Below are 13275 nucleotides of genomic sequence, written 5' to 3' on the forward strand. Positions count from 1 at the left end.
AGTTTCTGGATCATTCCTATGGCTATTAGCCGATGCGATATTGCTTGTTACGTCACGCACAATAAGTCTGCAAGTTCCTGTTGCGTTTGAAAAGAATCTTATTCCAGAAAAGTTCAATTCGGCATTTTCGATTTTTTTTTCACCGCTGTGGGACGCTCCTTGTCTGGCACGTCATAATCGCCATTTTTGAACTTGCAAAACCACTCCCGACACATTCTTTCACTAATGGACGCTTCACCATAAACTTTTACTATCATTAGATGCGCTTCAGGTGCATTTTTTTAGTATGAAACGCAAAAAGCAACAATTCCCGCAAATGGCACTTATTCGGCTCAAATTTCGCCATGTTCGCACATGAATAACTCAAAGCAGGGTGAAAATAAACAAACGAGATTTTGGGGAGTTGTTGACAGATGCCCCAACTGTAATTACCAGGGCTTTGCATATTTTTATCGATTAATTTGCAGCTGCTAGACCCCTTATGGAAAAACGGCGGGTTTCTATTTGTACACCTAATAACAATTTAATCACAATTTAATTTAGAGGCAAATGACAAATAAAAGTGTAGGAAATGGATGTCTTGTGTTTGAATGTGGTAAAGGGCTCCGCCGTGGTAATGACTGAAAACCTATCACAAATCACGGTGGCAAATAAACAAACATTAGTCTACAAAGCAAATGAGTCATGCTCGATTAAAAATAGAATGAATATGTAAGTGCCAGAACGACGCAAAACAAATTTAATCGAAAAACAACAAAAAAAACCCCCGGAGACGGCCCAGGGAAACCAGAAGACGAAAACGAATCGAAAGATAATCACGAAGAAGGAAGGAGGAATGATGTACCGGGAAGAAGCAATCGAAGGCCCGTTAAATAACAAGAAGCGAATCTGCAATTCAGAATCGAAGCAGAATGAAATTAATAATCACATACAGAAAAAAAAAATCAAACAACCACACACACACACACACACACACAGAGGCGAACACGGTGGCGAATTGAAAGAGTAAACAAAATAACAAACAAAAAAATAAACAGACACACGAGCGACCAGGTGAGCGATCATTACATTGAAGTCGCGAAGCCGAAGCATAAAACGGAGGCGCAAAATGGGGTGCGAAAGAAGCGAGCCGCACGAAGCGAAGGTTGGAGCACCACAGCAGTGATTCCCCGAAACGACCTGCTGCTGGATGCCCCCCGCAATGATACCCAAGAGAGAGAGATAGAGAGAGAAACGACTCCCACTCCTTCAAGAGCGAAAGAGAGGCTTATGCTCGGGGGGCGGGGGAGGGTAGCACTTAAAAACGGGGCGACGCAATCGCCTTAAGCTACTACTACCAGGCGCACACACACGCACGCACACGATCCAGCCGAAGCCGAGAGACGGAGAGGCGATCTCGCGGCATTTTCTCCGAAGCGAGCGAGTAGACGCGAGAGCGAGCGAGAGAGCGAGAGGACCTTATCGGGGGGCCGAAGGTGCGTGAGCGAGCAGCAAGATGAACACGCAACCACTGGCCACCCCGTTGGGGTGGGGGGGAGCGAGGATTTTCGCGCTCGACGACGATCGGCTTAGCGTAACCGGGTTCGCGGAACCGCCGACCACTTAAGTTCCCGAGCCCCAACGAAGCAGAGGTGGTCGCTCCGTGCCTGGAGCCCGCGTGCAGTAACAGAGAAGAAATCGAAGATAGAGAAGGAAAGATCGAGAGAGATCCGTGGTGATCCGTGAAGTGAAGATTTCGTGTGTTCCAAGAGTTGTTAGTGAATTTGTCAGTCGCGTCCTCTACCATTATCAACGACATTAACACGGAATATGAACAGTACCAGTACGATCGCGCCCAGTGTCGTCGTCGTCGAGAACAACACGCGCCCCTGCTGCTGTACGGACGTGCGATAGCGACCGAGCCAGCGAGCGAGTAAATAGTAAGAGGAGACCCGCAAGTACGTAGGAACACATCGCGCTGTGCTGTCCGCCAGACGTCCGAGAGAAGGTCGAAGATTATCTCGCTGGCTGGCTACTTCTACTGTGCGCTGCAGTGTGTGTGTTTCAGAGGCCTGGCTGGCAGGCTCCTTGATCACCGAGAAAGAGAGAGAACGAGAGAGAGAGTGACCAGTTTCGCGCAATTCGCGGCAACCCAAGTGGCGGTGTGAAAGCCTGTTATCATCAAGTGCCACTGAACGATTCGCGCGTGCGCCCAGAATCTCCTCCGACCAGTCCAGTCCAGTCCAGTCCAGTCCATTACGTCGAACACCCCTATCTGGGGGGCCGTGTGTGTGTGTGTACCACCTTTTGTCTTTCTCCGAAATAATACCATCGGTGTTATCAGTGTTGTTGAACCATTGCATTGTTGTTGTCGCACGCCAGGAGGGGGAAGAAAGTGAAACCAGCCAAAAAATACCACCACCGTCGGACTGCTTGTTGCTATTACCGCGATAGATACACGATCGAGAAGTCGCGAAAGTCGCAACAACCCCACAGAAGAAAAAAAAACATTCCCAAAAAGACGCCAGTTACGGCACCGGCCGCACACGCAAACAAACATTTAAAACGAAAAGCTCACACAAGCAGCTATAACACGCAACAAATCCGGCGCACGCACGCACGCACGCATTGAATGTAAAACCCTCCAAAAAAAGAGAAGAAGCACAAGAGAAGAAAAAACATTGAGTGAAAGGTGAAACGACTGCAGGTGAATTGTTTGCGGTACTTGCGGAGTACTTGTGAGAGTGTGCCCGTGGCCGGTTATGTTGTTATCAGTTTGATTTGATAAGCAGTAGTAGCTGCAGCAGTAGTAGCATACGCCTTCCACCACCTCCACAACACACCGATCGATAGACAGACACTGAGCTCGATCAAAACAAACAAACAAACACGATGGCCTACGAGATGATGCTCTATCCCAAGGAGAAGGTAAGTGGGTGCGGGTGTCGATGTCGATTGCACTGATAGAGGTAATGGTGCCCTTTGGAATGCGAGCGCGCGCGCTACTATGAACATCATCGGGAATGTATAACGTAAGGTGACACAAAGCTGATAGCAGCAAGCTGCTGATCCACAAGCACTAATCGCTTTCGCGCCTCCCAAACAGAGGATCATGAATTCCACGAAATGCACTCTAGTTGTGGCCCCCCCTGGAGGCTGCTAGCATAGACCAAACCAAAACACCGTCCGTCAAAAACGGGAATGACGCAATTTCTCAGCCACCGCAGCAACAGTAGCAACAGCAGTAGCAGCAGAGTGAAAACGCGTTCGGTTTTCCTGCACCCTTTCCCACGCCCACACGTTGTGTGTGTGTGCTGCAAACGCTGGATTTGGATTGTTTACACTTACGCCAAATTGCGCTCGCGGATGGAGCTGTTGTGTGAACAGCTTGGAGCACGCGCGCGCCTCGCCAGATTGCGCGAGACCGCGCATCGACGTGACGGCGTGACGCGTAATTTGAAGTGCCATTAACTTCGTACCACCTTTTCTTCTAAACCAAACAACAGGGGATGAAAGATGAAATGGCGCTGCACTTGTGCGGTGCGTTTGCATCATCATCATCATCATCGTCGTCGTCGACGTCGTAAATGGAATATCCATCTTTGACTAATCGCGGCACCTTCCTAAGAACCGCAAAAAAAATAGATGATCACATGGGGTTTGCTGACGCGATCCGGTAGCGATCTGATGGTGTTGGTGCTATCGAGCACAACGCAACGCACCGCATCTGTTCAGCTTTTTCGTCAACGATGCGCACATTAGTGTACAATTAACATATCTCTTCGATTGTCGATTTCCGTCTTAGTGTTTTATATTTATAAAGTTGTTCAAACAGAAACATCGAATGCGCTCTATTCTGCTACTAAACTATGATGCATCGGAACGAGCTACTAGGCTTCTCCATCGCATATCGGGAAGCCATTGCGCGTTGAAGTGCATCGTAATCCATCGATTAATCATCACCATCAACTACCGTGATCCTTGAGATCACCAAAAGTACGATTAAAAATCCCCAGCCCTCCCCCCCAAAGGCTCCAACTTTACCATGGAAGGACCATCCCTGACCGATCGATACTGACGTCTCACGTCTTACTCACGCCAGACACCACTCACGATCGTGTGCATCGTGTGTTGCTGATGGACGTCATAGGTGGAGGAGATGATGAGAAAAAAAAACTCACAAAACATCGTTTTCTCTTATTCCCCCACTTTTCGATCGCCCACCGATGCGATCACGCCCCGGCTGCTTGCGCCAGAAAGCGCAAGTCAACGGAAATAAATCGCAATCGTCATTGAAGTCTGCTTAGTCAGCTTAGTGGATATTTCCAATATCCTTGAAAGGGGAGCCCCCCCTCCCTACCTTCTCTGGAATTCATGCTGTACATACCTTTCCTCCCATCTAATGCCAACGACGGAATGTTACACCATTTCTCCAGCCTCCAGCACGGCGACGACGACGGCGACGACGACGGCGACGGCGACAGGCATCAACGCGTTCGCTGTTTGCACAAGTCATTAGCGAGGTTGCGATGACATGCAAAAGCAAAAAAAAAATGAGAGAGGACTCTTCTGAGGCTCACCTCACCGCAGAGAGTCTATCTCGCATCTGTATTTCGCTTTCCGCCCCGGGGGTGGGGAGCCATCTCCGGAGCAAAACCATCTGTGTGTCCACCGCATCACTCGGTGTATGGGCGCGCTGCTCCACCAGACACAGGCCACAGCAATTTATACGCAAACACAAACACACACAATCTCAAAATGGCAAAATTCAATATGGCCGTCTCACCGTCGATGACATCATCGCGGTGTGCGCGCGCGCGCTGCGCCGTGCTGTGGAGCTTAGGTCCAGCGTGTACACACCCAAGGCCTCTAGCCTCCCTGGCGGAGGACAGAGCCATCATTCTCGGTCGCTCGGTCGCTCGCTCGAACGCCTGGTGCTCTTTGACGAGCTGCTGGAAGCTAGTCAAACAAACGTTTGAATTATCGTTTTAACCACGGGCCAGTAACACACACACACACAGCAAGGGGGGGTGCCATAAAAAGCATAACAGTTCCGGGGGCCGGGTCCATTTATTAACATTTTATGGCATGGCGCTCCCCCACCGCCCGGCCGTTCGTTCGTTCTCCGTGACATTCCCGCGCTTGACGTTTGACCTTCGGAGGCCGGAGGCCTGAGGCGTTTGCGTTCCGTTCGTTCTGGGTAGCACATGGGTAGCCTATCCTTTTTATTCCGATTTACCCGCGAAGCGAAGGGAATGGAACCATAAACGACTAACTAAGCCATAAAGCCGGGGCACCAATACCGTCGCTGCCGCATGACGTTGTCACCACCTTGCCGAAGCGGGAGACAAATGGGGTTTGGGACATTGGACACTTTCACTTTTATCCCCACCGTTTGTGTTCAACAACATTATTGAACGTATTGAACGGGCTGGCTGGCTGGTGGATCGCTCGCTAATCGCTCGCTACCACACCAGAACACCTCCGAATCGTATTTAAATCGTCTGTGTGTGTGTTTTAATGGCAGTGTAGTTTGCTTTTCTCTTCGTTCTTCATTGTTGCTCTTTGGCAAAAACCCGTTTTCCCATATCGTAATGCGATAAAATATGATGCTCTGCACTTAAGTTGTTAAATTCCACCCGGAAAGTGGATCCACCAGCACCAGCAGATCTGATGGCCAAAAGCAATACAAACTCCACTGCAGAGCAGGATCTCCAAACGGATGTACTGCAAACAAACCGGCGGGCCGAGGGGGCTGCCACAAGTACGTCAATCGGCATAGCTTACTAACTCCAAGCAACGAGATACAGAGATTTGATCGATAAATAAATCTTAAATTCCAATCTCGACCACCACCACCACCGCCAGAACACGACATCGTCAACCGGTGGCCTGTCTTTGAGCACGTTCTGCTCGTGACATGTTATGCTGATCCGGTTCAGCGTTGGTGGTAAACAAAAGGAAACAAAAGCAGTCACAGCAGCAATAGGTGCCGCTATAACCCGCTCTAGTTCAATTTATGAGATGTGATTTGTGCTGGCTGTGGCCAAACCAAACAGCAGAGATATCCCCTCCGCTATTCAAGAACCTGGCGCAGAAGGCGCTCGTTGTTCTGTCGTTGAATGTCAAAACATGTTCACAACCTTCAGCAGGCCACCGATGATAGAAATCTGCTTTATGATGGCAAAGTAAAGCAAACCAGAAACTAGATCGCTCGTTGCCGATAGGCGCACGGGGACGGGCGAATGGGTTCTTGGGCGCAAAATGGCGGCAGCAGTCAGTTCAGAGAACGAATAGCAAAATAGCAATCGATACGCAAAATTACTACGCAACAACAAACAAAGCGCCAATGCGATACTCAATCCAATAAACAACAAATAAACAACAAATATGATACTCAATTACGCTGCTATTGTTCCAAAATGATCGAACCAGGGGCACGATGAAGATGATTAGCCGGGTGAGGCATTGCGATGTCGATGACGTTTTTGTGCGTGCCAAACCGAGTTCGTCACTTGTGCGTCAGGTGGACAACCACAAGTCACTCCGGTCGCCCGGTGGAGCCACCGAAACGAATCTCGCTCTCCCCAAAGGTGGGGGCTGAACTTACGAAACGCGTTTAGTTTGATTGTGTTCGTTCTCTCCGGCCACCGTGGCCACCGTACACACACACACACACACACACACACACACCGTGCTGGTGAAGAACTGCGCAACGAGTAGTCACTCGAAATGGCCCGATCTGACTCCGGTCTGCAGCGAACCTTGCAGCCGGGTTTTCCCGACGCCTCGTTGGTTTCTCGTCTCGTCTTAAGCAAGAGAGCGCAAGCAAAGACACGCGATATTACGAATTACGCGATCGGTTGTGTTTGTGCTACAGAAGAATCGCAACGGATCGTTACGTAACGGATGTGGCTGAAGGATGAAGGACGGACCTACCCGGATCGAGTACCTCCTTCTGCTGACGTGCGACGACCACGATTTGGGATTTTCCGTCGCATCAAAACACCTTCGAGGTTAGGAATGGATTTAGTTCAGCGATCCAATGACTCAGCCCCAGTAGTAGTGGCCAGTATGCCGTGGTGTTGCGGTGTCGAGTTGGCTTGTGCAATCTGTGGCACAACACTCGTCGGGGCCTGCACCGACGGCACCGCACTCTCTGATTCACTCGCTTTCAAATGTTTGACGTCACGCGGCTCGGTCGACGTTAGTGCAGCAACGCCAACGGATTATGGGGGAGGGGGGGCCAACGGACCGTCCTTTCACTTTCACCAAACCGCCAACACTACGCCATCTCTGGAGACTTCGGCGCCAGTTCGCCGGAGCTCTACGTTGACCCAAAAAAAACGACGGCGGCAATTCCAGCGGTCCAGTCGAGAGACCGGGCCGGTCGGCAGCAGCAGCAGACGTTTGGAGCCCGAGCCGAGCTACTCCTCCCCAGGTTACACGTTACGCAACGTAATCCAGTTTCACTGCCCAATGGACACGTACGTAGCGCCCGCCGTAGCCGTATCACCTTGGAACAGCCTTGTCCCTTTGGGTTTGCGTGACGTGACCGGGAGGCTGGACAACCTTCCCGACAACCAGGAAGTCGTCGTCGCCACCAGAAAGACACAGTCCCCGGGAGACTATTAATCTTGCTTTGCTTTAGACAAAGACAGAGACGGAGCCACCGCGAAGCGAAAACGCTCGTGACTTGTTCTGAAATTGAAAGTCTTTGATCTATGCCACGGGAACCAAGAGCGAAAAAAGGGAAGGTATACCCGGGTATACTTCTGTTGTGGTATGAACCAAGAACCTGGGCTCGGTTTCGGTACTTCTAGGAAGGTGCTCGTCAACATTAGTCCCACCATTCGCTAGCTAGCGTCTCTGGATCACGATCGTCGAGTGATTCGTGCCCTAGAACCAGTTCGAACCGGTATCCGTGTTCTGTTCCCAGTCAGTGGAACAGTAGAGCGACGGTGACGGGCGACGGGCGACTACTACATCTCAGAACCGGTCAGAACGTTCAAAATGGAGCACGATGGAACACTGGCACTGGCAGTAGTCGTGGTGCTGATGGTGCTGGTGGTGGTTGTATGGGATTGCCATTTGCTTCCGCGATCAGCAAGTGAACGGCATCGACCAAAAACCGGTCCAGCGATCCCAGGCGAGCGCCAGCCCCCGAGAGGGAGAGAGGAGGATGGTGTCGAGGTTGATTCGACATTTAGATGACGCGAATCATTCGTGCTCAAAAGGGCGTACACTTCGAGTGTTCCCCGACTCTGCGTGTGTGTGTGTGCGAGATTTTGGCATTCGTCTACATCATTCTCCCTGGACCTCATCTCAAACATGGCAAATGGCAAACCAGAAAACACACACACACACACACACCGATCCGAGTCCGATTGAATTCGTTCCAAACAGTCCAAACGCCCGTTCAGCCATCGCAACATCAGCAAACGGCCGCGCAGAACCACAAGACTACGCCACAAGGTTAACCAGCACAGGACAGCACAGCCACACGGTATCATCCCCCTCTCCCTTAGTGCCTAGCGCGCCGAGCTCGATTGTTCGGGATCTTAATTTTGCATAATGTTACCAGATTCCTGCATACTAATTGGTTGTTTCGACTCGATTCGATACGATTCGGCCTTTGGGGAATGGCGGGCGAGCGGGCGGTTAGGTGAGTGTTTTTGGGATCCGTTCCGGTCTGGCACTGGAGCATTCGAGACGCTTGACACTCCTCTCCGCTCCGGTCAGGGTATTTGTGTGCGTCAAGCAACAGTCAAGTTGATCGACTGTCGTTCGGCAGCGCAGTTTGGCTACTAGAGGGGGTTTTAGGTGTCTTTAGCAGCTTATAATAATTAATTTCTATTGATCTGTTTGACTTTGATCCGTTGTTCTTCTGCAACTGGGTATTATGATTTCACAATTCTCTTTGGAATCGATTCGTGGAATACGAGACCTTGAGATCGCTGCTGCTATCTAATCCTGCGCAGTATGGTTCTGGATGGTTTGCTGCGAATTGGTTTCGCGTTGTTTTGTGAGCTGATTGATCAAATCCGACTTGGAGTAAAGTTGAATTTTACATAACATCAATTTAGTCGTGCAATACTCCATATACAGTATGAAAAAAAAGTTTATGCACCCCTGCCAGAAGTATACATTTTGGCTATTTCGTCCGAACATCTTTGTCAAAAAATCGTATATCAATAGATTAGTTTTTTATTCTTCTTCCTTTTGCTTTTTACTTTTTGAAAAATAACCCACTAGAAAAAAAGATATTACAAAAATAGTCGAGTAAGGTACGAAAAACACGCAAAAAAAGTTTATCCACCCCATACAAAAAAATGTATGGAATTGTATAGTATCGAATGGTTTTCTCTTCATAATAATCAAACAAAAAAAATTCTCTCCATTTCAAGGATACAGTTTAGTACCTTAATATCATGCGCATCTTTTAAGACCCTATTGATGGTTCTATCGCCTAAAATAATGGAGTTTTGCACCAAGTTACTATACAACTGGTTAATTTAAAAATGGCTCTATGAACATCTCTAAGAAATGAACAACTATTAGTTTGTTATGTACTTATTAGGCGCATAACTCTTTATTTTAGGCGATAGAACCATCGATAGGGTCTTAAAAGATGCGCATGAGGTTAAAGCACTAAACTGCATCATTGAAATGGAGAGAAAAAATTATTATTTGACTATATTGAAGAGAAAACCTTTTTTTTCTATAGGGAGGATAAACTTTTTTGTCGTACCTTTCTCTACTATTTTTGTGATATCTTTTTTTCTAGTGGGTCTTTTGGAAAAAGTAACAAGTAAAATAATGAAGAATAAAAAACAAAACTATTGATATACAAATTTTGATTTTCGGACTTAGTTGTTTGGAGAAAACAGCCAAAACGTTAAATTCATGCAGGGGTGGATAAACTTTTTTTTCATACTGTACCTGGTAGTAAAACTTGGTGGAATGATCATATAGAAGAAATATAGAAACAAGTTGAATAAACACACCCTTCTCATTGTGCACAATACCATCGAACACGATGTCGCGAGGTACACCACCTATCGATACTCCCACCGACGGGACAGGAATCGGCATCGCCCATACAGCACATACAGCATCCCACATTCGCTGTGGCAAACGCGCACACGTCCATTCATGTCAGCACCCACCAACCATTCATCTTCCACATCGAGTACAACATCCTTCCCGATATGGTTCGAAGAAGACGAGAGTTACTTCCGCGGTCCATATGGAACACATGACCGGTGGCCGTGCCGTCGCGCACTTCGAACCGTACCGAACGGAAAAGGAAAACTGGGAACTGGGGCTCCTATTTTTAATTGCTCCACATCCACCGCCCAACGATCCTGCGAAGGCGATGGCAAAGGCTCTCGAAGGGAAAGTTTTTCTATTGCCTTATGCAGCACCACTGAAGACCTTGGGACGACTCCCCGCTATGGTCGCTTGCTTGCTTTGCGTTTGGTTGCATGAGTCGAGAAAATCCAGATCTTGACAACATTCTTCTTCCCGATCGCGGTTCTATCGGAACAGGGGGAACAACACTTTCCAACGTCACTTTTCCGTGCCATATCAGCTCTCTACTAGCGCATACGGCGAGAGCTTCGATGGCTTCATTAGAAACGCGGTGTGTGCGCGTCAAAGTCCTACTTGAGGTGCAACGACGCAGACCTGCGCAAGAGTGCTCCGTTCGGGCCCATCCTCTCATCGCCTTCATTAGATTGCACCAAGCGTTTCAGCACGAAAGCGCGCTACGACTCGCGGCCGGGTGAAATGCACCAACAACACGACGGTGACATAAATATTTATGGCCGTGACTGGCAGTCGCAGCAGAGCTGCCCGTTTTTGCATAAAACAAACACCCGCCCGGCCTGGCGGTCTGTGTCAACGAACGGCGTTGAGGCGTTGAACAATTGGGCAACCTACGTGAGATCGGTGCGGAATTCTGTGGTCTGAAGTTGAGCCGTTGAGCAGCAGCCATTCTTCAACTTCAGCACGCCTGTTTCAATATGCGGCTGCATGTTTACCTATGCCGGTGGTACAGTTTTCGCAGAAATGCACCTAGCTGGAATAGCCAAGTGGGAACAGTGCTGAAGGGAAGATAGTTTCGCCCAATGAGGTTCAATCGTGCTCAATAGTAGTCATCAATAGGTTTTGTATGTGGCCAGTAACGGGCAGCTCGAGATGTGCAAAAACTATGCAAATCTATTGGCGAAACGTGCCAGTCGAGCCTCATGATATCGAGAATTGATGGATTTGATCCATGGATTCCTAGAACCCAGAAGGTGTCCAGAAGGTACAACCCCGTTAGATCAGCAGAACGTGAGCCAGACACCGCGCTGACGATCATCATGCTTAACGGCATTACATAAATCGGCAACAAGTAATCACCCGAGCGATGATGATAGTACATTTTCCGGAAACACTACAGAACGCTTTCCCGGCTTGTCGGTATATAATGTCGATGCGAAGCGATTCCAAGAATTCGGAACAACTTCTCAACGCGTAATCACGGGCACACACAAAACAATGATGCCCCCAGCCTCACTCTCATGGCGGGCGCGCGCTCCTCAAGTACGGTAAAGAGTGTGAAAAACCGTGGCCCTAGGTGCTCGCGCGCACCCCCATAGTGAATGATTTCCCGCTAATCGGTTCGGCACGATCGCACACGCTACGCATTTACACTGCCGGCTCCCGACGTCATTCGGCGATCGAACCAAGGTGCGCACACCTGGGGTGGTGCCGGTGGCACCGTAAGCGCGGCTTACGTACGGCTCGCTCACGCGCCGCACAAGGCAGCCTGCCGCCTAGCCGCTTAACGCTGACGTCAGCAGCTCGATGTCTCTCGTTGAGATCAATCAACCGATCGCAATCCCACACACACCCCAGGTGTGTGTTTGCCGTAGTTCCGCTGTTCTACGCTGCCGTTTCCGTTCTCCGGCGACGATCATGATGACGATCACGATGAGGATGATGATGATTGAGCGATCGGTAGCTAAATTTAGAGCATTACGCGCACCATTTCTGCCACGCGTATTACGATCGATCGAGGGAGTATTACTTCCACTTTGGATACAACAGCAACACTGTCGACACAGTACGGACTGGCTACGTCCAGCGGGCGCTTGGGCGCCCAATCGCAATCGGACGATAGGAATCGAGCGGCCGGCCACCAGTTCAAGCAAAAAGTGGGAGGTGTTCCTGGAAATGATGGACTTCTAGAGTGCAGACCTATTCTCGGTAGCCCACCCACCCATCAACACCAGTGGCCCCAATGATGGGGGAGCCATTTCCTTTTCCTACACACCGAACTCACTAAGTAGTAGTACTTCAACCGATCATAATCATCAACACCGAACCCCCGGGTGTGTGATGTAAAAACATTGTTGCGCCTCTTCCTATAATTGGTTGTCCCTCCCCCCATCACATTCTAATCAATGAAGCAAACCAAACAACCGACACTGACACAACCGATAACGGCCAACTACTAGCCTACTCGTGCAAGATCACTATCGCAACTCGGGCAGCAGCAGCAGCCCGATTTTGCGGTTATAAAAAGGCTCCAAAAACGGGAAGTTGTCAAACTGTCATTCGTAAGCAACTAGCGAGGAAGCAAACGAGAGAGTGTTACGGTGCGTGCAGTTCCAGTCCAAAGTGCCCTACACCATGATGCCGAACAAGAGCGGTGTGCTGCAGAACTGGGAGTATGAAAACTACGTCACGCTCGAGCTGCTGGCAAGGTTGGCGGAGCGGCTGCTGAAGGAATTGCTCCAATCGGTGCGTCTCAAAATCGGTGTTTGTGTTCAGTGTCAAGTAGCTCACCGTCTAGTCACCTTCTAGGACTTTAGCCGGTTCTATTAGCCAAGCGCCACTACGTTCAAGTGGCAATACCACCATTCAAGAGTCCGCACTTTGACGACAATCCGCTTACTGTGGCCTCGGTAGCGACATCTGGCGACTAGCTACTAGCATAGCGTGGCACCCAGATCGTGCCATTTTGCGAATACTAATGAAACAAATATTCATCAGATCAGTGGCTACAGATGACGCAGGGTTACCATTAGCATTCGTTAAACACGTCCAAACGAGCACACACACACACACACACAGTCCGCGTGCCACGGCACAGGTTGGTAACTGTAGAGCACAAACAAGCAGCGCCACTACCACTGCCGCTAGTGTGTTTAGGTGTGCTGTGAGGAGTGTTACATGTGGAGTGAACCCAGAAGTCAATGGAGAACTTCTAATCCTCCGTCCGTCCATAGAATGGGGAGGCGC

General features: G+C 49.4%; 1 protein-coding gene across 1 annotated transcript in view; it reads left to right on the forward strand.

The window, feature by feature from the left end:
* The first annotated feature begins 1542 nt into the window (after positions 1-1542).
* Positions 1543-13275, forward strand: part of LOC125956604 (DNA-binding protein D-ETS-4) — a 20556-nt gene continuing 8823 nt past the window's right edge. The window contains exon 1 of the mRNA XM_049688659.1: positions 1543-2907. Coding sequence (XP_049544616.1) covers positions 2872-2907 — 36 coding nt within the window. The 5' untranslated portion in view covers positions 1543-2871. The remainder of the gene's footprint in view (positions 2908-13275) is intronic.

Source organism: Anopheles darlingi, chromosome 3, assembly GCF_943734745.1.
Source record: "Anopheles darlingi chromosome 3, idAnoDarlMG_H_01, whole genome shotgun sequence".
NCBI lineage: Eukaryota > Metazoa > Arthropoda > Insecta > Diptera > Culicidae > Anopheles > Anopheles darlingi.